Here is a 25,570-nt window from a genome sequence, read left to right on the forward strand (position 1 = left end):
TTCATACTGTTAAAAAATAATTCAATAATAAATGCTTAACATCATCTTTCTTCTGCCTTCCACAGACAAGCCAGGACCCCCAACCGGTCCTATACAGTTTAAAACAGTCACTGCTGAAAAGATTACAATAATGTGGGACCCACCGGCAGATGACGGTGGTGCGCCTATAACGCACTACGTTGTTGAAAAGCGTGAGACAAGTCGGGTTGTATGGTCTTTAATTTCTGAAAAACTGGAGGGGTGTATCATAACTACAACAAAACTCATCAAAGGAAATGAATATGTGTTCCGTGTCCGTGGTGTGAACAAGTATGGAATTGGTGATTCACTGGAGTCTGAACCGATTATAGCCAAAAATTCATTTGGTAAGAGATATATAAAAATAATGTATGCAATGGAATAATCTTGTGTATTATTTGGAGGTAGTACTGATCTACTTTTTTTTTTACTTTTTTTTTTCACTCAGTTACACCTGGACCACCAAGTGTACCAGAAGTCACAATGATAACCAAGAATTCTATGACTGTTGTCTGGAATAGGCCCACTGCTGATGGAGGCAGTGAAATATCAGGATATTTTCTCGAGAAGCGTGACAAGAAGAGTCTGAGTTGGTTCAAGGTTACTAAAGAAACCATTCGGGACACCAGACAGAAAGTAACAGGTCTGACTGAAAACAGCGAATATCATTTCCGAGTTTGTGCTGTGAATGCAGCTGGACAAGGCCCATTCTCTGAAGCCTCTGACTTCTACAAAGCCACAGATCCTATAGGTAAGATATAACATGCAGTATTTATAATTGGTTAGAAATGAGCAATTAGGATGGGATTGTACCACTGGAAGTGAGGGCAGATTTTATTCCTCTCTTTGATGAATTGTAAATATGGCTTCTGATTATTTTTCTTTTCTTTCATAAACCACCACTTACAGATAAACCAGGCTCACCAACAAAGCTGAAAGTTGTAGATACAACCAAGACATCTGTCACTCTTAGCTGGATTAAACCTGCTTATGATGGAGGAAGTCCAATTACCAGCTATGTAGTGGAGAAAAGGGAAGGTGAAGAGCAAGAATGGACTGTTGTCAGTACTAAGGGAGAAGTGAGAACAACTGAATATGTTGTGTCCCACCTTCAGCCAAGTGTTAATTACTATTTCCGGGTGTCTGCTGTAAATTGTGCTGGACAAGGAGAGCCCATTGAAATAACAGAACCTGTTCAAGCTAAAGACATTCTTGGTACTGTACTTTTCATTGTTTTATCATTTTTCTATGTTTTGTTTTGTTGTGGGGTTTTTTTTCCAAAAATTTCTTATTTTACACTCCAGGTATGCATTATTAACTTTTACTTATCTCCACAGTGGCACCAGAGATTGATCTGGATGTTGCTCTCCGCACCTCTATTGTCGCTAAAGCGGGTGAAGATGTGCAAACAATGATTCCATTCAAAGGAAGACCTCCTCCAACAGTCACATGGAGAAAGGGTGACAAGAATCTTGGCATGGATGAAAGATATATCATCCAGAACACAGAATCATCTACACTCCTTACTATTCCTCAAGTTACCCGAAATGATACAGGAAAATATGTTCTTACAATTGAAAATGGAGTTGGAGAAGCAAAATCGTCATTTGTGAATGTAAAAGTACTTGACACACCATCTGCCTGCCAGAAGCTGCAGCTTAAGCATGTTTCTCGTGGCACAGTTACACTGGTATGGGAGCCACCTCTCATTAATGGTGGTTCTGAAATAACAAATTATGTTGTTGAAAAAAGAGATGCTACAAAGAGGGCCTGGTCAACTGTAACAACAAAATGTTCTCATACCACCTTTAAAATAACTAACCTGTCAGAGAAGACTGCATTCTTCTTCCGTGTTCTTGCTGAAAATGAAATTGGACTGGGTGAACCTTGTGAGACACCTGAACCAGTGAAAGCTGCAGACGTACCTGGACCTGTAAAAGACCTTGCCATGAAAGATTCTACAAAGACTTCTGTTAAACTGCAGTGGAGCAAACCTGACTATGATGGTGGTAGCATTATATCGGATTATGTTATTGAAAAGAAACTAGAAGGAGAAAAAGAATGGACATATGCAGGCACAAGCAAGAGCTGTGAATTTGAAGTTGAGAAACTTAAAGAGCTTTCTGTCATGGAATTCAGAGTCTTTGCTAAAAATGAAAAAGGCATGAGTGATGGTGTTACTGTTGGACCCATTACAGTGAAAGAACTTATAATAACACCTGAAGCTGATCTTTCTGATATTCCTGGAGGTCAAATTGCAGTAAGAATTGGACATAACCTGCACATTGAATTGCCCTATAAAGGTAAACCTAAGCCATCAATGAGCTGGCTCAAGGACAACCTTCCTCTTAAGGAAACTGAACATCTTCGTTTCAAGAAAACTGAAAACAAGATAAGCTTAAGCATCAAGAATGTGAAAAAGGAGCATGGTGGAAAATATACTTTAATTCTTGATAATGTAGTCTGCAGAAAAACATTCATAATCACTGTCATCACTCTTGGCCCTCCATCTAAGCCAAAAGGACCTTTAAGACTAGATGAAATCAAAGCAGATAGTGTAGTTTTGTCATGGGAAGCTCCTGAAGATGACGGGGGAGGAGAAATTACTGGCTACAGTATTGAGAAGAGAGAAACTTCACAAATGAACTGGAAGCTGGTGTGTTCTAGTGCTGCAAGAACAACATTCAAAGTACCAAACCTTGTTAAAGACACTGAATATCAGTTTAGAGTTCGTGCAGAAAATAGATACGGAGTAAGCCCACCCCTTGTCTCAGCAGATGTTGTGGCAAAGCATCAGTTTAGACCACCAGGTCCCCCGGGCAAACCTGTTGTATACAACATAACTGCCGATGGAATGACCATCTCTTGGGATGCTCCCGTTTATGATGGTGGTTCAGAGATTGTTGGATACCACGTTGAGAAGAAGGAAAGAAACAGTATTCTGTGGCAGAAGGTTAATGTGGCATTAATATCGAACAGAGAATATAGGATTACTGGACTGATTGAGGGCCTGGATTACCAGTTCCAAGTATATGCTGAAAACACTGCAGGTCTGAGCCGAGCTAGTGAGCCGAGCAAATTTACTTTGGCAGTCTCTCCAGTGGGTAAGTGAATGATAAATCACTCCAAGAAAATTCTTGTCTTGTAGGCTATGGTGAGCAGTAACAGAAAGAAATTTTCTTTTCCTTTCAGACCCACCTGGCACTCCTGATTACATTGATGTCACAAGAGAAACAGTCACTCTTAAATGGACCCCACCACTGCGTGATGGAGGCAGTAAGATTGTGGCTTACAGCATTGAGAAGCGGCAAGGAAGTGAAGACCGTTGGCTCAGATGTAACTTTACTGATGTCAGTGAATGCCAATATACAGTTACAGGACTCAGTTCAGGTGACCGATATGAATTCAGAGTGCTTGCAAGAAACGCTGTTGGTACAATCAGCCCACCTTCACAGTCTTCAGGCTACATCATGACCAGAGATGAAAATGGTAGGAATTATTTCTTAATATGCCTCTATTTTGGTACTGAAGCCAGCTGGAACTTCTGGCTCTACTGATGGGAAATGGGAGGCCAAAGTGGGATGAACATGTTACTGAGATCCTTTCAGTCAACTCAGAGCACTTCTGTTTGTAGTCCAACATGAGAGAGTCTAAATTAAAGACCCAAATCTGGCAGACACACACATCAGTTGCTGAAAGGCATGGGCACTCTACATTTGTGTTGGATAAGCAACTGCAGCAAAGATGGAAAGAAATCATAAACTGTAAAATTCTGATGCACTGAATAATTTAAAAATGAAAATGTGCCTCAGGTAGTTTGGCATGTTGTAACAGCATGTATTAATCTTGTGTCTTTCACCTATTGGTAGTTTGATGCACTTTGTTCTTACAGGAGAAACAAGTTTATAGTTCAGATAGTAAGTGCTCTTTAGGGAATGCCATTTTTTTAGGTGAAAGAATTCTCTATATAACTGTCTTTTGTAGTTAGTACATTAAATAGAGTATCAGGAAAAAATACTTAACTACATGGGAATTATATTTTCTTTTTTCAGTTGCTCCAACAATTGAATTTGGCCCGGAGCACTTTGAAGGCCTCACTGTTAAAGCTGGAGAGAGCATTAGACTTAAAGCTCTAATCAAAGGACGTCCAGTACCTAAAGTGACATGGTTTAAGGATGGTAAGGAGATTGAGAAGACGATGAATATAGAAGTAACTACAGCTATTGGATATAGTACAATCTTCATTAGAGATGCTACCCGGGATCATCGTGGGGTGTACACAGTAGAAGCCAAAAATGCATCAGGCACTAAACGAGAAGATATTACCTTCAGAGTACAAGGTACAACACCAAACACTTTCAGCATGCTCTTTTAAAATTATATTTATTCCAAGTGCCAGCAAATTATAATTCTGAACCTTTAAAATTGCAGACACACCAGGAAAAGTTGGTGGACCGATACGATTCACAAACATTACTGGAGAAAAAGTCACATTATGGTGGGACCCTCCAGCTAATGATGGTTGTGCTTCTATTTCCCACTACATAATTGAAAAACGTGAAACCAGCAGGATTGCTTGGGCATTAGTGGAAGATAAATGTGAAGCTTGCAGCTACACAGCTCTCAAACTAATAAAGGGCAATGAGTACCAGTTCCGTGTCTCTGCAGTGAACAAATTTGGAGTTGGCAGACCATTGGAGTCTGATCCAGTTACCGCACAAATACCTTACAGTAAGTTTCCACCTCATTCTCTAGACATAACAGCGGAGTTATCAGCTTGTCTTTCTAATGGCATTATTATGATTTTTAGGTCTCCCTGATGCACCAGGAACTCCAGAGCCTACCAATGTAACAGGAGACAGTATCACACTCACATGGGCAAGACCCATATCAGATGGTGGCAGCGAGATAAATGAATATATTCTAGAAAGGAGAGAAAAGAAGAGCATGCGCTGGGTTAAAGTGTCCAGTAAGAGGCCCATTACTGAGAACAGATACAGAGTAACTGGCCTTACTGAAGGCAATGAGTACGAGTTCCATGTTATGGCTGAAAATGCTGCAGGAGTTGGGCCTCCAAGTGATGTTTCGAAGCTGATTAAATGTAGAGAACCAGTCAGCCCACCAAGCGCTCCTAATGTTGTAAAGGTGACAGATACATCAAAGACTAGTGTAACCTTAGAGTGGACCAAGCCAGTTTTTGATGGAGGCATGGAAATTATTGGGTACATCATTGAGATGTGCAAAGCTGATCTGGAAGCATGGCAGAAAGTCAATGCAGAGACTGTTCTTGCTACTAAATACACCGTTGTTGATCTGGAGGCAGGAGAACACTATAAATTCAGAGTTAGTGCTGTCAATGGAGCTGGCAAAGGAGAAAGTTGTGAAGTTCCTGCTTCAGTCCAAACTGTGGACAGGCTCGCTGCACCTGAAATTGATATTGATGCAAATTTCAAGCAGACTCATATTGTAAGAGCAGGTGCAACCATTCGCCTATTTATTGCCTTCTCTGGAAGACCTGTTCCTACTGCTGTGTGGTCCAAAGCCGATGCTAATCTTAGCCTGCGTGCTGACATTCAAACAACTGATTCATTCAGCACATTAACTGTGGAGGAATGCAACAGAAATGATTCTGGCAAGTATGTCTTTACTGTGGAAAACAACAGTGGAAGTAAGTCTATTACATTTACTGTCAAGGTTTTAGACACACCTGGTCCACCAGGTCCTATTACATTTAAAGATGTGACTAGAAGGTCTATTACCTTAATGTGGGATACTCCTGTTCTGGATGGAGGTTCACGTATCCATCACTATGTTGTGGAAAAACGAGAAGCAAGCCGTCGCAGCTGGCAAGTGGTGAGTTCAAAATGCACTCGCCAAATCTTTAAGGTCACTGATCTAACAGAAGGTGTGCCATATTACTACCGAGTGTCAGCAGAAAATGAATATGGTGTAGGTGAACCCTGTGAATTAACAGAACCAGTCATAGCCACAGAAGAACCTGCTCCACCCAAGAGACTAGATATTGTTGATACAACCAAATCTTCTGTAGTTTTAGCTTGGCTTAAACCTGATCATGATGGTGGTAGCCGTGTTACTGGATATCTTCTTGAAATGAAACAAAAAGGATCTGACGCCTGGATTGAAGCTGGACAAACCAAACAACTTACTTTCACTGTTGAGGGCCTTGTGGAAAACACTGAATATGAGTTCCGGGTCAAGGCAAAGAATGATGCTGGCTACAGTCAGCCAAGAGAAGCTTTCTCTTCTGTTATTATAAAGGAGCCACAGATTGAACCAACAGCAGATCTCAGTGAAATAAGCAGACAGCTCATAACATGCAAGGCTGGAAGCACTTTTACTATCGATATACCAATCAGTGGGCGCCCAGCTCCAAAAGTGACATGGAAACTTGAGGAGATGAGGCTGAAAGAAACTGAGAGAGTGACCATCAAAACAACAAAAGACAGAACAACACTGACTGTAAAGGACAGTATGAGAGGTGACTCTGGTAAATACTACCTCACACTTGAAAACACTGCTGGTGTGAAAACATTTACTGTCACGGTGGTAGTCATAGGAAGGCCAGGTCCTGTCATTGGCCCAGTTGAAATATCATCTGTTTCTGCTGAATCCTGTGTGTTGACCTGGAAGGAACCTGAAGATGATGGTGGCAGTGAGATTACGAACTACATTGTAGAGAAACGTGAATCTGGCACAACAGCATGGCAACTGGTAAATTCCAGTGTGAAGCGTACACAGATTAAAGTCTCGCATCTCACAAAATACCAGGAGTACAGTTTCCGAATAAGCTCAGAAAACAGATTTGGTGTCAGCAAACCTCTTGAATCAAAACCAATAGTTGCTGAGCATCCATTTGGTGAGTGAACCACTTTTCAAAATTTGTTCTTTTCCTCTGATGAGGGATTTGTAATGACTAACTTTTTCCTACCCATCTTTTTTGTGTTTAGTTCCACCAAGCCCACCTTCGAGGCCAGAAGTCTATTCTGTGTCTGCAGCTGCCATGGCCATTCGTTGGGAGGAACCCTATCACGATGGTGGCAGCAAAGTCATTGGATATTGGGTGGAAAAGAAGGAGCGCAACACCATCCTTTGGGTGAAGGAGAACAAAGTGCCATGCTGTGAATGCAACTACAAAGTCACAGGATTGGTGGAAGGCCTAGAATATCAGTTCAGAACCTATGCTCTAAATGCTGCAGGTGTTAGCAAACCTAGTGAAGCTTCCAGACCTGTAGTGGCTCAAAATCCAGTTGGTAAATATTACTTCTTGTTGGTAACTATTACTTCTAGAATTACGGTGTTATTTAAGCTAAAATAGAATTGCATTTCTCATTTTTCTGTTTTTTTTCTCCAGATCCTCCAGGAAGACCAGAAGTAACAGATGTCACTAGATCTTCAGTGTCACTGAGCTGGTCACCACCCCTATATGATGGGGGAAGCAAAATTATTGGATATATTATAGAGCGCAAACCATATAATGAATCTGGTGATGGACGCTGGCTGAAATGCAATTATACCATTGTCTCAGAAAACTCTTTTACTGTGACAGCTCTTGGTGAAGATGAAGCATACGAATTCCGTGTACTAGCAAAGAATGCTGCTGGTGTGATTAGTAAAGGATCTGAATCCACCGGTGCTGTCATTTGCAAAGATGAATACTGTAAGAAATATTCACTTGCAATGATTAAAAACACAAGGTTCTATTTTTAGTACTGTCATGTAATTTGTTTTTAATCTCTTTTTCCTTACGACAGCACCACCAAAAGCTGAACTTGATGCCAGACTGCAGGGAGAAGTTGTGACCATCAGGGCTGGATCAGATCTTGTTCTTGATGCAGCTGTTGGTGGGAAACCAGAACCAAAAGTCTTCTGGTCCAAAGGTGACAGGGAATTGGATCTGTGTGAAAAGATATCTCTGCAGTACACCAGCAAAAGAGCCATTGCAATTATCAAGTTCTGTGACAGAAGTGATAGTGGAAAATATACTCTAACAGTTAAAAATGCCAGTGGGACGAAGCAAGTTTCTGTCATTGTCAAAGTGCTAGGTATGTATTCCATGTTTAATATTCATACTTACTACACTAAAAAGCCCACATTCTTTAAAATAAGAGTAAGATGCTTTTCCTTAGATGCTAATAGGAATATTTTCCTTTGCACCCAGATTCACCAGGTCCATGTGCAGGCAAAATCACAGTGAGCCGAGTAACAGAAGAGAAATGTACTCTGGCATGGAACATTCCTGAGGAAGACGGAGGTGCACAAATCACTCACTATATTGTAGAAAGGCGTGAAACCAGCAGACTTCACTGGGTTATTGTTGAGGCCGAATGCCAGACTTTATCGTATGTGGTAACAAAACTTATTAAAAATAATGAATACATCTTCCGTGTCAGAGCTGTCAACAAATATGGACCAGGTGTTCCCCTTGAATCAGAACCTGTGATTGCCAGGAATGCTTTCAGTGAGTGTTACTACTTCTGCATCAGACACTTATGGAATATTTCTCATAGACAAACAGTTTGTTAAATAATAATATATTTTTCCCACCTTTTAAAAACACACAGCTATCCCAACACAGCCTGGTGCTCCTGAAGAAGTGACTGTTGGCAAGGAACATATCATTATTCAGTGGACAAAGCCAGAATCAGATGGCGGCAGTGAGATTAAGGATTATCTTGTGGACAAACGTGAAAGGAAAAGTCTGCGCTGGACACGAGTGAACAGAGATTACACTGTTTATGATACCAGACTGAAAGTCACTGGTCTTATGGAAGGCTGCCAGTATCAGTTCCGTGTCACTGCAGTGAATGCTGCTGGGAACAGTGAACCGAGTGAAGCTTCACAATACATGCTGTGCAAAGAACCATCATGTAAGCTACCACATTTAAGCATATTTTAATATTTTCTTATAATAATGGAGCATAAACCCATGTTGAAACTTTGACTAACATACCCAAACCACACATGATCTCACTGAGCTAGCTAGTATCAGAATAAATTTAAAAGCAGTTATAGTTCATTTTGAATTTATTTCCTGGCATTAGCTGCTTAGAAATCACTTTTAACTGTAAAATGTATCTTGCACCAATGTGAAATGCATTCTCTTCTTTTTCAAAGATACTCCTGCGGCACCTTCAGCTCCAAGAGTTGTGGACACTACTAAGCACAGCATAAGTTTAGCGTGGACAAAGCCCACATATGATGGTGGTGCTGACATCTTAGGCTATGTCCTTGAGATGAAAGAAGAAGGTAGTGAAGAGTGGCATCGACCACATACAGCTGCCACTCTGAGGAATGCTGAATTCACCGTGACTGGTCTTAAAGCAAACCAGAAATACCAATTTAGAGTTGCTGCTACAAATGTGAATGGTATGAGTGAATTCAGTGAATCATCGGCAGAAATAGAACCCGTGGAAAGAATAGGTAATTTAAAAACCTAATGTATATTTTAAGGGGTAATTCTATTTTTTCTTGAAGACTACTAAAAGATTAATTAATTCCATGTTTCTTACACTCTTCATCAGAAATACCTGAGCTTGAGCTTGCTGATGATCTGAGGAAGACAGTTACGGTCAGAGCTGGTGGTTCCCTCCGCCTGATGGTCTCTGTATCTGGCAGACCTGCTCCTGTAATCACATGGAGCAAGCAGGGTATTGACCTTGTAAGTCGAGCTATTATTGATACTACAGACAGCTACACACTGCTTATTGTGGATAAAGTTAACCGGTACGATGCTGGAAAATATGTCATTGAGGCTGAGAACCAATCAGGAAAAAAATCTGCAACTATTTCAGTAAAAGTGTATGGTAAGTAATGCTACAATATTATACAGGCATTACATCGCTTATAGTGCATATATGTTATAGTGCACATTGCTCAGGAAGAAAGTGATTCATTTCCAAAGGAAGTTTGCAGTTTAAATAACACAGGAATGTTTGGGGAGCCAGAGAAACAATCTAATCCAAAGGAAAAGACATAGTTTCTAAAGCTGTGCTAGTTTATGAATCAAATCCCAACATTTTTTTTTTTATGCAGAAGCAGTCATTGACTGTAAAAGGAAAGGATCCAAAAGAAAAAAAATCAAATTTTTCTTGTTTGTTTCTTTTAGATACACCTGGTCCACCAGCTGCAGTGAGAATTAAGGAAGTATCAAAAGATTCTGTGACACTTACTTGGGATATTCCAACCATTGATGGTGGAGCCCCAGTCAACAATTATATAATTGAGAAACGTGAAGCTTCCATGAGGGCTTACAAGACTGTCACTACCAAATGCAGCAAGACATTTTATCGAGTTACCGGACTTCTAGAAGGAGCTCTGTATTATTTCAGAGTACTACCAGAAAATATTTACGGCATTGGTGAAGGTTGTGAAACATCTGATGCGGTACTGGTATCTGATGTCCCCATGGTACCACAAAAACTTGAAGTCATTGACACCACTAAATCAACTGTTACTCTTGCATGGGAGAAACCACCACATGATGGTGGCAGCAGATTGACTGGCTATGTTATTGAGGCCAGCAAAGCTGGAACAGAAAGATGGTTGAAGGTAGTGACACTGAAGCCTACCGTCTATGAGCATACGATTATCTCTCTCAATGAAGGTGAACAGTACTTGTTCAGGGTCAGAGCACAGAATCAGAAGGGCATGTCAGAACCACGAGAGATCGTCACAGCAGTGACTGTACAAGACCAAAAAGGTAAGTATCTACTCTTAAAAATAATGAGGTGACGCTTGCACCAAGTAACTGTGTTATTTATAAAATAGATATTTACAATATCAATTATTTACTTTTCTTAGTTCTACCAACAATTGACTTCAGTGGAATACCTCAGAAGACAATTCATGTACCTGCTGGCAAGCCCATTGAGTTAGCTATCCCAATCGAAGGACGACCACCTCCAGCTGCATCTTGGTTCTTTGCTGGTTCTAAACTAAAAGAATCAGAACGCATCAAAATGGAGATTGCTGCCAAAATGGCTAAATTAACTGTGCGTGAGACCACCATACATGACACTGGAGAGTACACACTTGAACTGAAGAATACAACTGGAACAGTTAGTGATACATTAAAGGTTATAATCCTTGGTAAGTATTTATGAAAATAGTAGTCCATGCTCTTTCTCCATCTGAACTTTGTTACATCAGCAATATGGTTCCTTTTCTTCACTTTTTTTTGTCTTTTAATTTTATTTTATTTTTTTCTAGACAAACCTGGACCACCCACTGGACCTATCCGAGTCGATGAAGTTGATTCAAATTATGTAACCATCTCCTGGGAGCCACCTGAGCTGGATGGTGGAGCCACCCTTAGTGGCTATGTGGTAGAACAGCGTGATGCCCACCGGCCTGGATGGCTGCCAGTTTCAGAGTCAGTAACCAGGACAACATTTAAGTTCACCAGACTTGTTGAAGGTGCAGAATATGTGTTCCGTGTGGCTGCTACAAATCGCTTTGGAATTGGATCTTACCTGCAGTCTGAAATTATAGAATGCAAGAGCAGAATCCGTAAGTCTGAATTTTTGCTTATTCTCTACCTTTGAAAATAAAAATATGTATTTAAATGGGCTGATATCCACACATAGATAGGATTTTTCTAGACATTACTTCTTCCTTGTGTCAGATAAAGTTGTACAGTAGTCTTGTTATATTTCTGGAAAAAATGGTATCCATGAATCTGTATAAGCATTTTAGAGGCACTGCACAGCACCTGAGTGGTAAACTTGGATTTTCTGCTCAGGTCTACCATTAACCTTGAAAAGTTGCTTTACCCCATTACAAAACCAGCAGTATTTCACTTAGTTTGTAAAGTATTTTCATATCTCCTGATAAAAAAATGTTTGATAGGACATTTATATTACACGATCATTCACAATAGGTTGCATATCTCTAATGTGTAGAATCACTTGACACTTTCTTAACTAATTCTGTTATATTTTTCCAGGTATTCCTGGTCCTCCTGGCACTCCAGAAGTGTTTGATATCTCTCGAGATGGCATGACATTAACTTGGTATCCTCCAGAAGATGATGGTGACTCACAGATTACTGGTTACATTGTGGAACGCAAAGAAGTTAGAGCAGATAGATGGATCCGTGTAAATAAAGTTCCAGTCACTATGACTCGTTACCGTTCCACTGGCCTGATTGAAGGATTAGAATATGAACACCGCGTCACAGCAATCAATGCCAGAGGCACTGGGAAACCCAGCCGTCCTTCCAAGTCCGTTGTGGCCAGAGATCCAATTGGTGAGTCATTTCCTACATAGATTAAGCATATTATGGCAGAAGGGAATGTTACTAGTAAAATTTACTCTTTTTTTCTACTTTGGAAATTTATCTGGGCATATCAACAAATGAGATTCTGCCTGAAGAATAACTAAGAAAATATTAGTGAAAATCCTCCATTCTACATTTTCCTGTTTAAATCCTATAGACTTGACACAGACCATATGTTGCAAGTTACATCTTCTAAATATTTGTGAAAAAGATCTCACCCTCGCTTATGATCTTCTCTTCTAGCTCCTCCAGGCAAACCTCAGAATCCAAGAGTCACTGATACTACAAGAACATCTGTCTCCCTGGCTTGGAGCCCACCAGAAGATGAAGGTGGTTCTAAAGTTACTGGCTACTTAATTGAGATGCAGAAGATTGATCAATTTGAGTGGACCAAATGCAATACCACACCAACCAAGATCCGTGAATACACCTTGACACATCTCCCCCAGGGCGCAGAGTATAGATTCCGTGTGCTAGCCTGCAATGCTGGTGGGCCAGGAGAACCTGCTGAAGTGCCAGGAACAGTCAAAATAACAGAAATGCTTGGTAAGACACTTCAAGTCTTAGATCCCTTTGAAAGTTGTCCTAAAAAAAGTATTTTCCTGAAGCAGGTATGACATTGTCTGTAAAGCTGACATAGTATGACATATTCCTTTTGTTTACAGAATATCCTGACTATGAGCTGGATGAAAAATACCAGGAAGGTCTCATGGTGAGGCAAGGTGGAGTTATCAGGCTTACAATACCCATCAAGGGTAAGCCCATCCCAGTATGCAAGTGGACAAAAGAAGGACATGACATCAGCAAGAGGGCCATGATTGCGACTTCTGACACTCACACAGAACTTGTGATCAAAGATGCAGAAAGAGAAGATTCAGGCACCTATGATTTGTCACTTGAAAACAAGTGTGGCAAAAAAGCTGTATACATAAAAGTCAGAGTGATTGGCATTCCAAACCCACCAGAAGGGCCACTTGAGTATGATGATATACAAGCTCGTTCTGTCAGAGTGAGCTGGAGACCTCCTACAGATGATGGTGGTGCAGACATCCTAGGTTATATCGTTGAGAGACGAGAAGTACCAAAGACTGCCTGGTACACCGTTGACTCTAGAGTGAAAGGGACATCACTAGTTGTGAAAGGGCTCAAAGAAAATGTGGAATATCACTTCCGTGTCTCTGCTGAAAACCATTTTGGTATTAGCAAATCTCTCAAATCTGAAGAACCAGCAGTACCAAAGACACCTCTAAGTAAGTCCTCTCTCATTTAAAAAAAAATAATTTAATTACTACGTTATGGTTCTAAAAGTCCAATGATCTATGCAGACATATAATTCTATATCACTATTATTTCTATTAATTTTGTTATTGTAATTATTAACAGATCCTCCAGAGCCTCCAAACAACCCACCTGAAGTGCTTGATGTTACAAAGAGTTCTGTCAACTTGTCCTGGTCCAGACCTAAAGATGATGGTGGTTCTCGTGTAACTGGCTACTACATTGAGCGTAAAGAGACATCTACAGAAAAATGGGTCCGGCATAATAAGACGCAGATTACCACTACAATGTACACAGTCACAGGACTTGTTCCAGACGCTGAATATCAGTTCCGTATCATTGCTCAAAATGACATTGGTGAAAGTGAAGCAAGTCCTGCTTCTGAACCAGTTGTATGCAAGGATCCGTTTGGTAAGAAAATGTTTGCATTAACAGATCACCTGAGGGGCAACGTAGTGGCATTTAGAGAGTAATTTATTCTCTGTATCTATTTCAATTTTCAGACAAACCAAGCCAACCTGGAGAAATTGAGATCACTTCCATATCTAAGGACAGTATTACATTGGAATGGGAACGTCCTGAAAGCGACGGTGGCAAAGAGATCCTTGGCTATTGGGTTGAATATCGCCAGTCTGGAGAAAGCACCTGGAAAAAATGCAATAAAGAGCGCATTAAGGACAGGCAGTTTACAGTAGGAGGTTTACTAGAGGCTACAGAATATGAGTTCCGTGTTTTTGCAGAAAATCAGACTGGCCTCAGCAGACCTCGAAGGACTGCTATGGCAGTGAAAACCAAATTGACATGTAAGCAAAAATACATTGTCATATTTGCTGTGATATTGTTGTGATTTAACATGCTGCTTATTTGTTTTACATGTTATTTGCCAACATGAGGCACAAGTATGAATGAAAGTTAATTTCCAGAAATCTAGTAATAGAGAAAAATATCATAATAAATTTCAGTATTTTTTAATTTTCTTTGTCATAGCTGGAGAAGCACCTGCCATTAGAAAAGAAATGCAAGATGTTACAACTAAACTGGGTGAAGCAGCTCAGCTGACGTGCCAGATTGTTGGGAGACCTTTGCCTGATATTAAATGGTACCGCTTCGGCAAGGAACTGGTGCAAAGTCGAAAATACAAAATGTCATCTGACGGACGCAATCACACACTGACAGTAATGACGGATGAACAGGAGGATGAAGGCCTCTACACCTGTATGGCTACCAATGATGTAGGAGAAATTGAAACTAGTGGCAAGCTGTTATTGCAGGCTCCTCCTCAGTTCCACCCTGGCTTCCCACTGAAGGAGAAATACTATGCAGGTGCAGGTGGCACCCTCCGCCTTCACGTTGTGTATATTGGCCGACCCGTACCAGCAATAACTTGGTTCCACGGCAACAAGCCTTTGAGAGGGTCGGAAACGGTTACTATTGAGAACACGGAGCATTATACTCATCTTGCTATTAAGAATGTCCAGCACAAGTCTCATGCTGGAAAGTACAAAGTGCAGCTCAGTAACACATTTGGAACGGTTGACACTGTACTTAATGTGGAAATACAAGGTAATTAATTTTATTTTCAACATTTTTGTGGAATATTTTTTCAAATATTTACTAGCAAAAGAAGCAAAAAAATCATTCTTTTTTTTCTTTTACAGATAAGCCAGATAAACCAGAAGGGCCAATTGTTATAGAGTCTATACTGAAGAATTCTGTTGTGATAAGCTGGAAACCACCACAAGATGATGGAGGTGCTATGATAACCAATTATGTCATAGAGAAACGTGAAGCCAAAGAAGGAGCAGAATGGCAACTTGTATCTTCAAGCATTTCAGGCACAACCTGCAGAATTGTTAATCTAACTGAAAATGCAGGCTATTATTTCCGTGTTTCTGCTCAGAATACATATGGCATTAGTGAAGCACTGGAGGTTTCATCAGTTGTTGTTATGAAGCCTCCATTTGGTAAGTGGACACCAAAACACCAGTTTTTGTATGCCCTTGTAATTACTAAGGCAAGCTCACTTCAATTTTTGAACTTTTTTTATTCTTTACAGAAAAACCAGGACAACCTGGTCAACCAGTAGCCAGTGCTATCACAAAAGATTCATGTGTTGTCTCATGGAAGCCACCTGCAAGTGATGGCGGTGCAAAGATCAGAACTTATTATCTTGAGAAGCGTGAGAAAAAACAAAACAAGTGGATTTCTGTAACAACAGATGAAATTCGTGAAACAGTCTACTCTGTGAAAGATCTTATTGAAGGTCTTGAATATGAGTTCCGTGTAAAATGTGAAAATCTTGGTGGTGAAAGTGAGTGGAGTGAGGTATCACAGCCAGTCATTCCAAAATCTGATGTAGCAATTAAAGCTCCACATTTCAAGGAAGAACTAAGGAATCTGAATGTGAAATTTCAAGCTAACGCCACATTTGTCTGCAAAGTCACTGGTCATCCTAAACCAATTGTCAAGTGGTACAGACAGGGCAAAGAAATCATGCCCGATGGTGAAAAGATCAAGATACAAGAGTTCAAGGGTGGATATCACCAGCTGATCATCACAAATGTAACAGATGATGATGCCACTGTATATCAAGTTAGAGCAACCAACCAAGGAGGATCTGTGTCTGGCACTGCTTCTTTGGATGTTGAAGGTGAATGAAGGGTCTTGTTTCCTAAGATAAATTCTTTTTAAGCTTTGAGTATTTAGACTATTGATGTTCTTCTCCCGTGCTGTTAGTCATGCGTTGTTCTTTCTTCCTTTCTATTTCAGTTCCTGCAAAGATTCACTTGCCCAAAAACCTGGAAGGCATGGGAGCTGTTCATGCCCTCCGAGGGGAAGTAGTGAGCATCAAGATTCCATTCAGCGGCAAGCCTGCCCCTGTGATCACATGGCAGAAGGGACAAGACCTCATCGATACTAATGGACACTACCAAGTCATTGTTACGCGATCATTCACATCTCTTGTTTTCCCAAATGGCGTTGACAGAAAAGATGCAGGGTTTTACATCGTTTGTGCTAAAAACAGATTTGGAATTGATCAAAAAACAGTTGAACTGGATGTGGCTGATGTGCCTGATCCACCAAGAGGTCTGAAGGTAACTGACATTTCAAGGGATTCAGTCAACCTAACCTGGAATGAACCAGCTACTGACGGTGGAAGCAGAATCATAAACTACATTATTGAGAAACGTGCTACAACAGCAGAGCGATGGATTCGTGTCGCACAAGCTCGTGACACACGATACACAGTGGTGAACCTGTTTGGCAAGACCACCTACCAATTCCGTGTAATTGCAGAAAACAAGTTCGGCCAAAGCCAGCCTTCTGAACCTACTGATCCAATTATAACAAAGGAAGATAAGACCAGAGTAATGAACTACGATGAAGAAGTTGATGAGACCAGAGAGGTCACCACAGCTAAAGCAGCTCACTATTCTACAAAGGAACTCTACGATAAATATATGATTGCAGAAGAGCTTGGACGTGGGCAGTTTGGCATTGCACACCGCTGCATTGAGGCAGTTTCTAAAAAGACTTACCTGGCCAAGTTTGTCAAAGTAAAGGGTGCTGACCAAGTTTTGGTAAAGAAAGAAATTTCCATTCTAAATGTTGCTAGGCACCGAAATATCCTGTATCTTCATGAATCATTTGAGAGCCTGGAAGAATTGGTCATGATTTTTGAATTCATTTCTGGAGTTGACATCTTTGAAAGAATTAGCACCGCTTCATTTGAGCTTAATGAAAGAGAAATAGTAAGTTACATACGCCAGGTCTGCGATGCACTGGAGTTTTTACATCGTCACAGCATTGGACATTTTGATATTAAACCAGACAATATTATTTACTTCACAAGAAGAAGCTCTGTAGTTAAAATTGTTGAATTTGGTCAAGCCAGGCAATTGAAGCCTGGAGACAGCTTTAGACTCCAGTTCACTTCTCCTGAATATTATGCGCCTGAAGTACATCATCACGATTTGGTCAGCACAGCTACTGACATGTGGTCAGTTGGTGCTCTAACCTATATACTTCTCAGTGGCATTAATCCTTTCATTGCTGAAACAAACCAACAAGTTATTGAAAATATTCTAAATGCTGAATACAACTTTGATGATGAAGCATTCAAAGACATAAGCATTGAGGCCATGGACTTCATTGATCGCCTACTGGTAAAGGAAAGAAAAGCTCGGATGACTGCTGCTGAAGCGCTTAACCACACATGGCTAAAACAGCAAACAGAGAAGACCAGCACTAAAGTCATCAAGACCTTGAGGCACAGGCGTTACTACCAAACTCTGGTAAAGAAGGAGTGGAACACCGTTGTGTCAGTAGCCCGCATTGCCTGCGGAGGCGCAATTAGATCTCAGAAAGGCATAACGGTGGCTAAAGTGAAAGTTGCGCCAGTGGACATTGGTCCCATTGCTGGGCAGATAAAACATGCTGTTACAGAAGAAGGAGGACATGCCAAATATGTATGCACGATTGAAAATTACGATCAGTCCACACAAGTCACATGGTACTTCGGTATGAGACAACTAGAAAGCAATGAGAAATATGAAATCAAATATGAAGAAGGTGTGGCAACCATGTATGTCAAAGATGTTTCTAAATCCGATGATGGTACCTACAGGTGCAAGGTAGTAAATGACTATGGTGAAGACAGCTCTTATGCAGAACTTTTTGTTAAAGGTGTGAGAGAAATTTCTGAGCACTACAGATGCAGAACTGTTAGAAAAGTGAAACGACGGGTTGATACTATGAGACTATTAGAGCGTCCACCAGAATTTACTCTGCCTTTGTATAATCGTACTGCATACGTTGGAGAAAATGTCAGGTTCGGAGTAACTATAACAGTTCACCCAGAACCTCGCCTAACATGGTTCAAATCAGGCCAGAAAATCAAACCTGGTGATGATGATAGGAAGTATACTTTTGAATCAGACAAGGGCCTTTATCAACTCGTCATCAATAATGTCACTGAAGAGGATGATGCTGAATACAGCATTGTGGCACGCAACAGATACGGCGAAGACAGTTGCAAAGCTAAGCTGACTGTGATTCCACATCCACCTCCAGTTGATGCCACTCTAAGGCCAATGTTTAAAAGACTGCTGGCAAATGCTGAATGTCAAGAAGGCCAAAATGTCAGTTTTGAGATCAGGGTATCCGGTGTACCAAAACCAACACTGAAATGGGAGAAAGATGGCCAGCCTCTCTCCTTTGGCCCTAACTTCGATATAATTCATGAAGGTTTAGATTATTATGCTTTGCATATCAGAGATACTTTACCAGAAGACAGTGGCTATTACAGAGTTACTGCTACAAACAGTGCTGGATCTACAAGCTGTCAGGCTTACCTAAAAGTAGAACGTGTGAAATATGTCAAGCGTGAGTACAAGTCAGAAGAAGAGCGGGAGAAGCATGTACAGAGGCAAATAGACAAGACCTTACGAATGGCAGAAATCCTTTCTGGGGTTGAAGCTGTTCCACTGACACAAACTGCACAAGAGGCTCTCAGAGAAGCTGCCATCTTATATAAACCAGCTGTTAGCACCAAGACTGTCAAAGGTGAATATGAAATTAAGAAAGAAGAAAAGAAGGAAGAAAAAAGACTTCGTATGCCATACGAGGTCCCAGAGCCCCGCAAGCACGTGCGCACTACTCTTGAGGAAGATCAGAACATTAAACACTTTGTGCCTCTGTCAGACATGAAGTGGTACAAGAGGCTGCGAGACCAGTACGAAATGCCAGGAAAACTTGAGAGAACTGTTCAGAAACGCCAGAAGCGCATACGTCTCTCCAGGTGGGAGCAATTCTATGTAATGCCACTACCACGCATTACTGATCAGTATAAGCCTAAATGGCGCATACCAAAGCTAACACAAGATGATCTGGAAACTGTGAGACCAGCACGTCGGCGTGCCCCATCTCCAGACTATGAATATTACTATAGACCAAGAAGGCGATCGCTTGGTGACTTGTCTGATGAGGAATTACTCCTGCCTATTGATGACTATTTAGCAATGAAGCGAACAGAAGAGGAAAGACTGCGTCTTGAAGAAGAGCTGGAGTTAGGGTTTTCTGCTTCCCCACCAAGCAGAAGCCCCCCACGCTTTGAATTGTCTGCCCTTCGGTATTCTACTGCAGGCACACAGGTCAGTTCAGAAGAAGAAAGGAAAAGAGAGCTGAGGTATTCAAGCTACCTCATCCCAACTAAAGCTGAGACAAGTGCAAGCTATGCAGAACTTCGTCAACGCCATGACAGGGCTGCCTACAGACCTCCTAAACAAAAGCAAAGAATAATGGCTGAAAAAGAGGATGAAGAGTTGCTTCGTCCTGTTGGCACTGCTCAACGCATCTCTGAATACAGGAGTGAGCTCAAATATATGGCAGAGGAGGAAAAGAAGAGACTCAGGAGAAGGAGGGAAGAGAAATAACTGAGATCACATCAGAAGAAGAAGAAGAAATAGAAATGGTGCAACAAGTTCACAGGGAATTTTCACCTCCTTCTAGATTACTAAGGAGAAGAAGATCTCTTTCTCCAACTTACATTGAGTTGATGCGTCCTGTATCTGAATTAATTCGACCTCGCTCACGGCCTCCTGAAGAAACTGAGAGGAGATCGCCAACACCAGAGAGAACTCGACCACGCTCACCTAGCCCTGTTTCTACCGAAAGATCTCTCTCTCGGTTTGAGAGGATGGCAAGGTTTGATATCTTTTCTAGGTATGAGTCCATGAAATCTGCTTTGAAAACTCAGAAAACTATGGAAAGGAAGTACGAAGTTCTGACTCAGCAGCCTTTCACTCTTGACCATGCTCCTCGCATTACCCTGAGAATGCGCTCGCACCGGGTACCATGTGGCCATAATACCAGGTTCATTCTAAATGTCCAGTCAAAACCAACTGCTGAGGTGAAGTGGTACCATAATGGTATTGAGCTCCAGGAGAGCAGCAAGATACATTTCACTAATACCAGCGGTGTATTAACCCTGGAGATTCTCGACTGTCACATTGATGACAGTGGAACATACAGGGCTGTATGCACAAACTACAAAGGGGAATGCTCTGATTATGCAACACTAGATGTTACTGGAGGAGATTACACTACATATTCTTCCCAGCGGAGAGACGAAGAAGTACCGAGGTCAATTCTACCTGACTTGACAAAAACAGAGGCATATGCAATCTCCTCATTTAAGAAAGCATCTGCAGCAGAAGCAAGTTCCTCAGTAAGAGAGGTCAAATCAGAAATGTCAGCAACAAGAGAATCACTTTTATCATATGAACATTATGCTGCTTCTGAAGAAAAAATCACTGCAGCTGAAGAAAAATCATTAGAAGAAAGGACTGTACATAAGGCATTTAAAAGCACACTACCAGCAACAATCCTTACAAAGCCACGGTCAGTCACAGTTTCTGAAGGGGAGACTGCAAGATTTTCCTGTGATGTGGACGGAGAACCAGCACCAATAATAACATGGGTCCGTGCAGGTCAACCCATTGTTTCTTCAAGGCGCTTCCAAGTAACACGAACACAGTACAAGTCTACCCTTGAAATTTCTTCAGTCCAGTTGTCAGATGAAGGAAGTTACACTGTTGTGGTGGAAAACTCTGAAGGAAGACAGGAGGCACATTTTACTTTGACCATTCAAAGAACAAAAATTCCTGAGAAAACAATTGCATCTCCTCCAACAGTCAAATCTCCTGAGCCTCGTGTAAAGTCTCCAGAACCAGTTAAGTCTCCTAAAAGAGTGAAATCTCCTGAGCCCATCAGCAGCCCCCCAAAAGCAAAGTCACCACCTGCAGACAAAACAATACCAGCAGACAAAGTACAGCTACCAACCGCTTCTCCACCAAAGATAAAACAGTATCTGAAAGCAGAAACTGTTGGAGATAAGGTAAAGTTATCCTGTGCGGTTGAGAGCAGTGTTTTAAGTGTCAGAGAAGTGGCTTGGTATAAGGATGGCAAAAAACTGAAAGAAAACCATCATTTCAAGTTTCATTATGCAGCAGATGGCACCTATGAGCTCCAAATCCATGAGCTCATGGAATCTGATAAAGGAGAATACACCTGTGAAATTATTGGGGAAGGAGGTGTTTCAAAAACTAACTTCCAGTTTACTGGCCAAGTATTTAAAAATATCCATTCCCAGATAAGAGGTGTATCTGAAACTCATAAATCAGTTCAGAAAGATGAGGCGCTTACAGTTTCTACCCACAAGAAATCAGCAGTGGCAGCTGAAGAAAAAGCAGCAGTTCAAGAAGTCATTAAAAAGTCAGTTGTTACTGAAGACATCAAACAATTGAAAGCAGAAATTAAAGCTTCTTCAACTAAAATGACTGTGTCTGAAGGGCAGAAAGTAACACTGAAAGCCAATATTCCTGGTGCCTCTGAAGTAAAATGGGTGCTGAATGGAATGGAGTTGAAAAATTCAGATGATTACAGATACGGTGTTTCTGGAAGTGATCACACACTCACTATCAAAAAGGCTAGTAATAAAGACGAAGGTATACTCACCTGTGAGGGTAAAACTGATGAAGGCATTATTAAATGCCAGTATGTTCTGACCTTCTCTAAAGAGCACTCCAACGAACCAGCATTTATCATGCAGCCTAAGTCTCAAAATGTCAATGAAGGACAAGACGTATTGTTCACCTGTGAAGTTTCTGGGGATCCTTCTCCTGAAATCGAGTGGTTTAAGAATAATCAACCTGTAAGTACTTATTTAACATATTAACTTGAAAAATGAGAACTATTCATAAAACTGATCTTAATGAAAGCATTTTTCTGACTCTTCAGATTGCTGTTTCATCGCACATCAGAGTAACACGCTCTAAAAATACATATTCTCTTGAGATTCGAAATGCCACAGTGAGTGACACCGGGAAATACACTGTCAAAGCAAAAAATTACCATGGACAGTGCTCCGCTACAGCATCTTTGACAGTAATCCGTAAGTCTGGTCTTGCATTCAGACAAATCACAACTTTTTGCTGTGGTGTGACTTTTGATATAAGACACTGGTAATGTTGATGTAAGTATTTTAACAAGTTCCAGTTTCTTTTGTGTTTTATATATGCAGAACTAAAACAACATTAGGAATCTTTTTAACACCCACAGAGGAGCACACAGATGCTCTATTACTTAAATAGACGCATGCTAACAGAAGGCTGTGAGCATTCCTTCTGCGAAGACTGTGTTAAGGCCTTGGTGCTGGCAATCAATCTTTCCTCATTTACTAACAGAATCTGTTCCAAAACCCAAAGCGATTCCACAGTAAAAAAGTCATATGGTAACTTACCCATAACTGAACTGTGTTTAGTAATTTGTTGGCTGTACTGTATCCCAGTTCCCAGCATCAAGGGGTTACTATGATTTGCATGTACGACTGTGCTTGGGTTTAAAGGAAAGCTGCAGTGTTTGAGCATTTCTGTTGCTACAGACCAATGCAGTGAAATACTGACTTTCCTGATCATGTTTGTAAGAACTTGAAAATGTTTCACAGCTTCTACAAACATGAATCAAACACACACAATTTCTCAGTGTCTAATTCTAGTAACAGTTCTAACAGGAAACACTGTGTGATGGTCTGTTTCTTCTTCAGTATGTTTTTCCTTCAAGCTCGTACATAATAGCAAAAGTTCAATTTCCTACTTGTTTCATTTATCAATTACTGTTTGTGATTTGGACACCTTCAACCAAATCATTGTAAATAATTTTATACTCCACTGCCGTTTTCCACTGAAAGTAAAATTAACCATACAGAACTGCATGACTTCGCTCGTTAATGTGATGTTATTGGTTTTTCCTTCTATGTTTGTGATGCTCCCCAGCTCTAGTTGAAGAACCTCCAAAAGAGGTAGTATTGAAGACAAGTGGCGACGCAAGCATGCACGAAAGTTTTTCTTCTCAGTCCTTTCAAATGGCTTCTTCTAAACAAGAGGCTTCATTCAGCAGTTTCAGCAGTAGCAGCATGACTGAAATGAAATTTGCAAGCATGTCTGCCAAAAGCATGTCCTCCATGAAAGAATCCTTTGTAGAGATGAGCTCCAGCAGTATTATGGGGAAATCTAGTATGGCTCAACTGGAGAGTTCAACTAGTAAAATGCTTAAATCAGGTCTGAGAGGTGAGCAATAAAATTACTGGTAGAGGTAGTGCTTCAAATATCCTGAAGCAGTCCTCAACCAAACCTGCTGTGTGGCTTAGTGGAAACAGACTAACTTGGTATTTCTTCTCCTGTTTTGTAAAGGAGCACCACCCAAAATTGAAGCTCTCCCATCCGATATCAGCATTGATGAAGGAAAAGTTCTCACACTATCTTGTGCCTTTTCGGGCGAACCTGCTCCTGAAATAACATGGTACTGCAGGGGTAAAAAAATAACCAGTCAGGACCAGCAAGGCAGATTCCATATTGAAACCAGTGAAGATCTAACCACCCTGATCATCATGGATGTCCAGAAGAACGACGGTGGACTTTATACCCTGAATTTAGGAAATGAATTCGGTACTGATTCTGCCACTGTGAATATTAATATTCGATCAATTTAGAGAGCTTGATCTGTATTATTTACACTTGTCTTTTTACAAGTGATTCATATATGGACTGAAATATCTGATCTGTAAATATATATAAAAAAATATTTTTGTACCTACCTGAATGAGACAAAGTCCAGAGCTATACATTATGACTTATAGTCATTATTGACCTAAGAATTTTAAACACTTTTTTCACTGACATGTACATACTGTATATAGCCGAAGTTAACGGTTATGAAGTTTTGTACCATTTATTTTATGACATTTTGAAACGTAACTTTTGGAACAGTTGGCAGGAGAAAGTTTCCTAGCAAACGACTACCCTGTTCAACATTTAACTAATCTTTGCGCCTCAACTCATTGTTGATGTCTAAGAATGCCTCAACAGGTAGAGAGGCTCCCTGTTGAAGATTACCTACACCTAAGAGACGATACTGTGCATAGTATTTCATACATGCACGAATATTTACGTTGAATCGGAAATGTAAGGCATTGGTGATGTTTACAATTACCCTCCTGTAAGCATTGCTTTAATGTTTTACATTGGATCTGATTATGTCATAATTTCCGTACCTGACTGACAATTTTTTGGGCAAAGTGCAAGCGGCCAGCACTTTGTTCACCCACTGAGTGCTGTTTCTGACATATTGACTGCCTGAATAGCTTAAAAAAAGTAACATCACCTGGCCATCCCATTAATTGACGAAGCTATTTAGGTACTCAAGTGCAGCAGCAGTACCCCCTCTCGGAGGTTCGTAGGGTGCAGTGATTGAGTTTGTGTGGTAGTTTTAGGCAACCAGTAGTCACTTCGGGCAACTAAGCAATGAACCACAGTTTGAAAACAACTGTTGTTATAACATTAAAAAACACCGCCATGCACTTCAATATGCTTTAGTTCTCCTAACGTAGTAATAAATCTTGCTAGCTGTTGAACCTCCTTGAGATAGAATCATTCATTTGAAATAAAGCATGCTTTCTGCACCATAAAATCTGCAATGCCTTGTTATTTATTTATTATGCTTGGTTTTTACAGTTCCTGTACTACACTGCAGAATAAAAGCTGCTGAAAGAAAAGTCTAGGTAGAAACATAATTCTCCAATGTAAACAGGTAGCTAACTGCTGAAAATCCAGCCGTCTAACAGAAACAGTCTGGCCACCAGAAAGTCAGCCTTAAAAATAGTCAGACTTTAAGTTTTTCATAGGTTCTTCATTGATGAAGGATAATTCTACCACATGCCTAAGCATTGTGCTGTTCTTATTATCCCTCTGTCAAGTGAATTTCCAGGTCTTCCACTATACCCTATGTGGATGAATTGGTAATCTCTCTTTTTAGAGCTGGTCTCCACTGAAAGTGGTTAAAAAGCTGCCTCCAGAAAATGCAGCTGCTGCCTCCTCTTTTTGGCAGCTGCATCTAACATAAACCAGTTGACCCTAACAG

At 40.7% G+C, this 25,570-nt stretch overlaps 1 protein-coding gene across 1 annotated transcript in view; it reads left to right on the plus strand.

Moving 5' to 3' along the window:
* The window catches only part of LOC104269868 (titin-like), a gene marked incomplete at its 5' end in the record, with an annotated part of 134,428 nt that extends 109,308 nt beyond the window's left edge, over positions 1-25,120 (plus strand). Inside the window, 31 exon segments of the mRNA XM_009867494.1 lie at positions 66-365; positions 467-769; positions 928-1,233; positions 1,356-3,122; positions 3,211-3,507; positions 4,071-4,358; positions 4,450-4,749; positions 4,829-6,895; positions 6,987-7,289; positions 7,391-7,696; positions 7,791-8,081; positions 8,198-8,497; positions 8,601-8,906; positions 9,154-9,459; positions 9,561-9,842; positions 10,145-10,738; positions 10,840-11,127; positions 11,248-11,547; positions 11,984-12,286; positions 12,560-12,862; positions 12,982-13,566; positions 13,700-14,005; positions 14,098-14,397; positions 14,582-15,157; positions 15,253-15,558; positions 15,651-16,244; positions 16,364-20,014; positions 20,017-22,307; positions 22,394-22,547; positions 23,428-23,721; positions 23,845-25,120. Coding sequence (XP_009865796.1) covers positions 66-365; positions 467-769; positions 928-1,233; positions 1,356-3,122; positions 3,211-3,507; positions 4,071-4,358; positions 4,450-4,749; positions 4,829-6,895; positions 6,987-7,289; positions 7,391-7,696; positions 7,791-8,081; positions 8,198-8,497; positions 8,601-8,906; positions 9,154-9,459; positions 9,561-9,842; positions 10,145-10,738; positions 10,840-11,127; positions 11,248-11,547; positions 11,984-12,286; positions 12,560-12,862; positions 12,982-13,566; positions 13,700-14,005; positions 14,098-14,397; positions 14,582-15,157; positions 15,253-15,558; positions 15,651-16,244; positions 16,364-20,014; positions 20,017-22,307; positions 22,394-22,547; positions 23,428-23,721; positions 23,845-24,143 — 18,866 coding nt within the window.
* Between the last annotated feature and the right edge of the window lie 450 nt (positions 25,121-25,570).

The sequence above is a fragment of the Apaloderma vittatum genome, unplaced genomic scaffold (genome assembly GCF_000703405.1).
Source record: "Apaloderma vittatum isolate BGI_N311 unplaced genomic scaffold, ASM70340v1 scaffold11824, whole genome shotgun sequence".
Classification (NCBI taxonomy): domain Eukaryota; kingdom Metazoa; phylum Chordata; class Aves; order Trogoniformes; family Trogonidae; genus Apaloderma; species Apaloderma vittatum.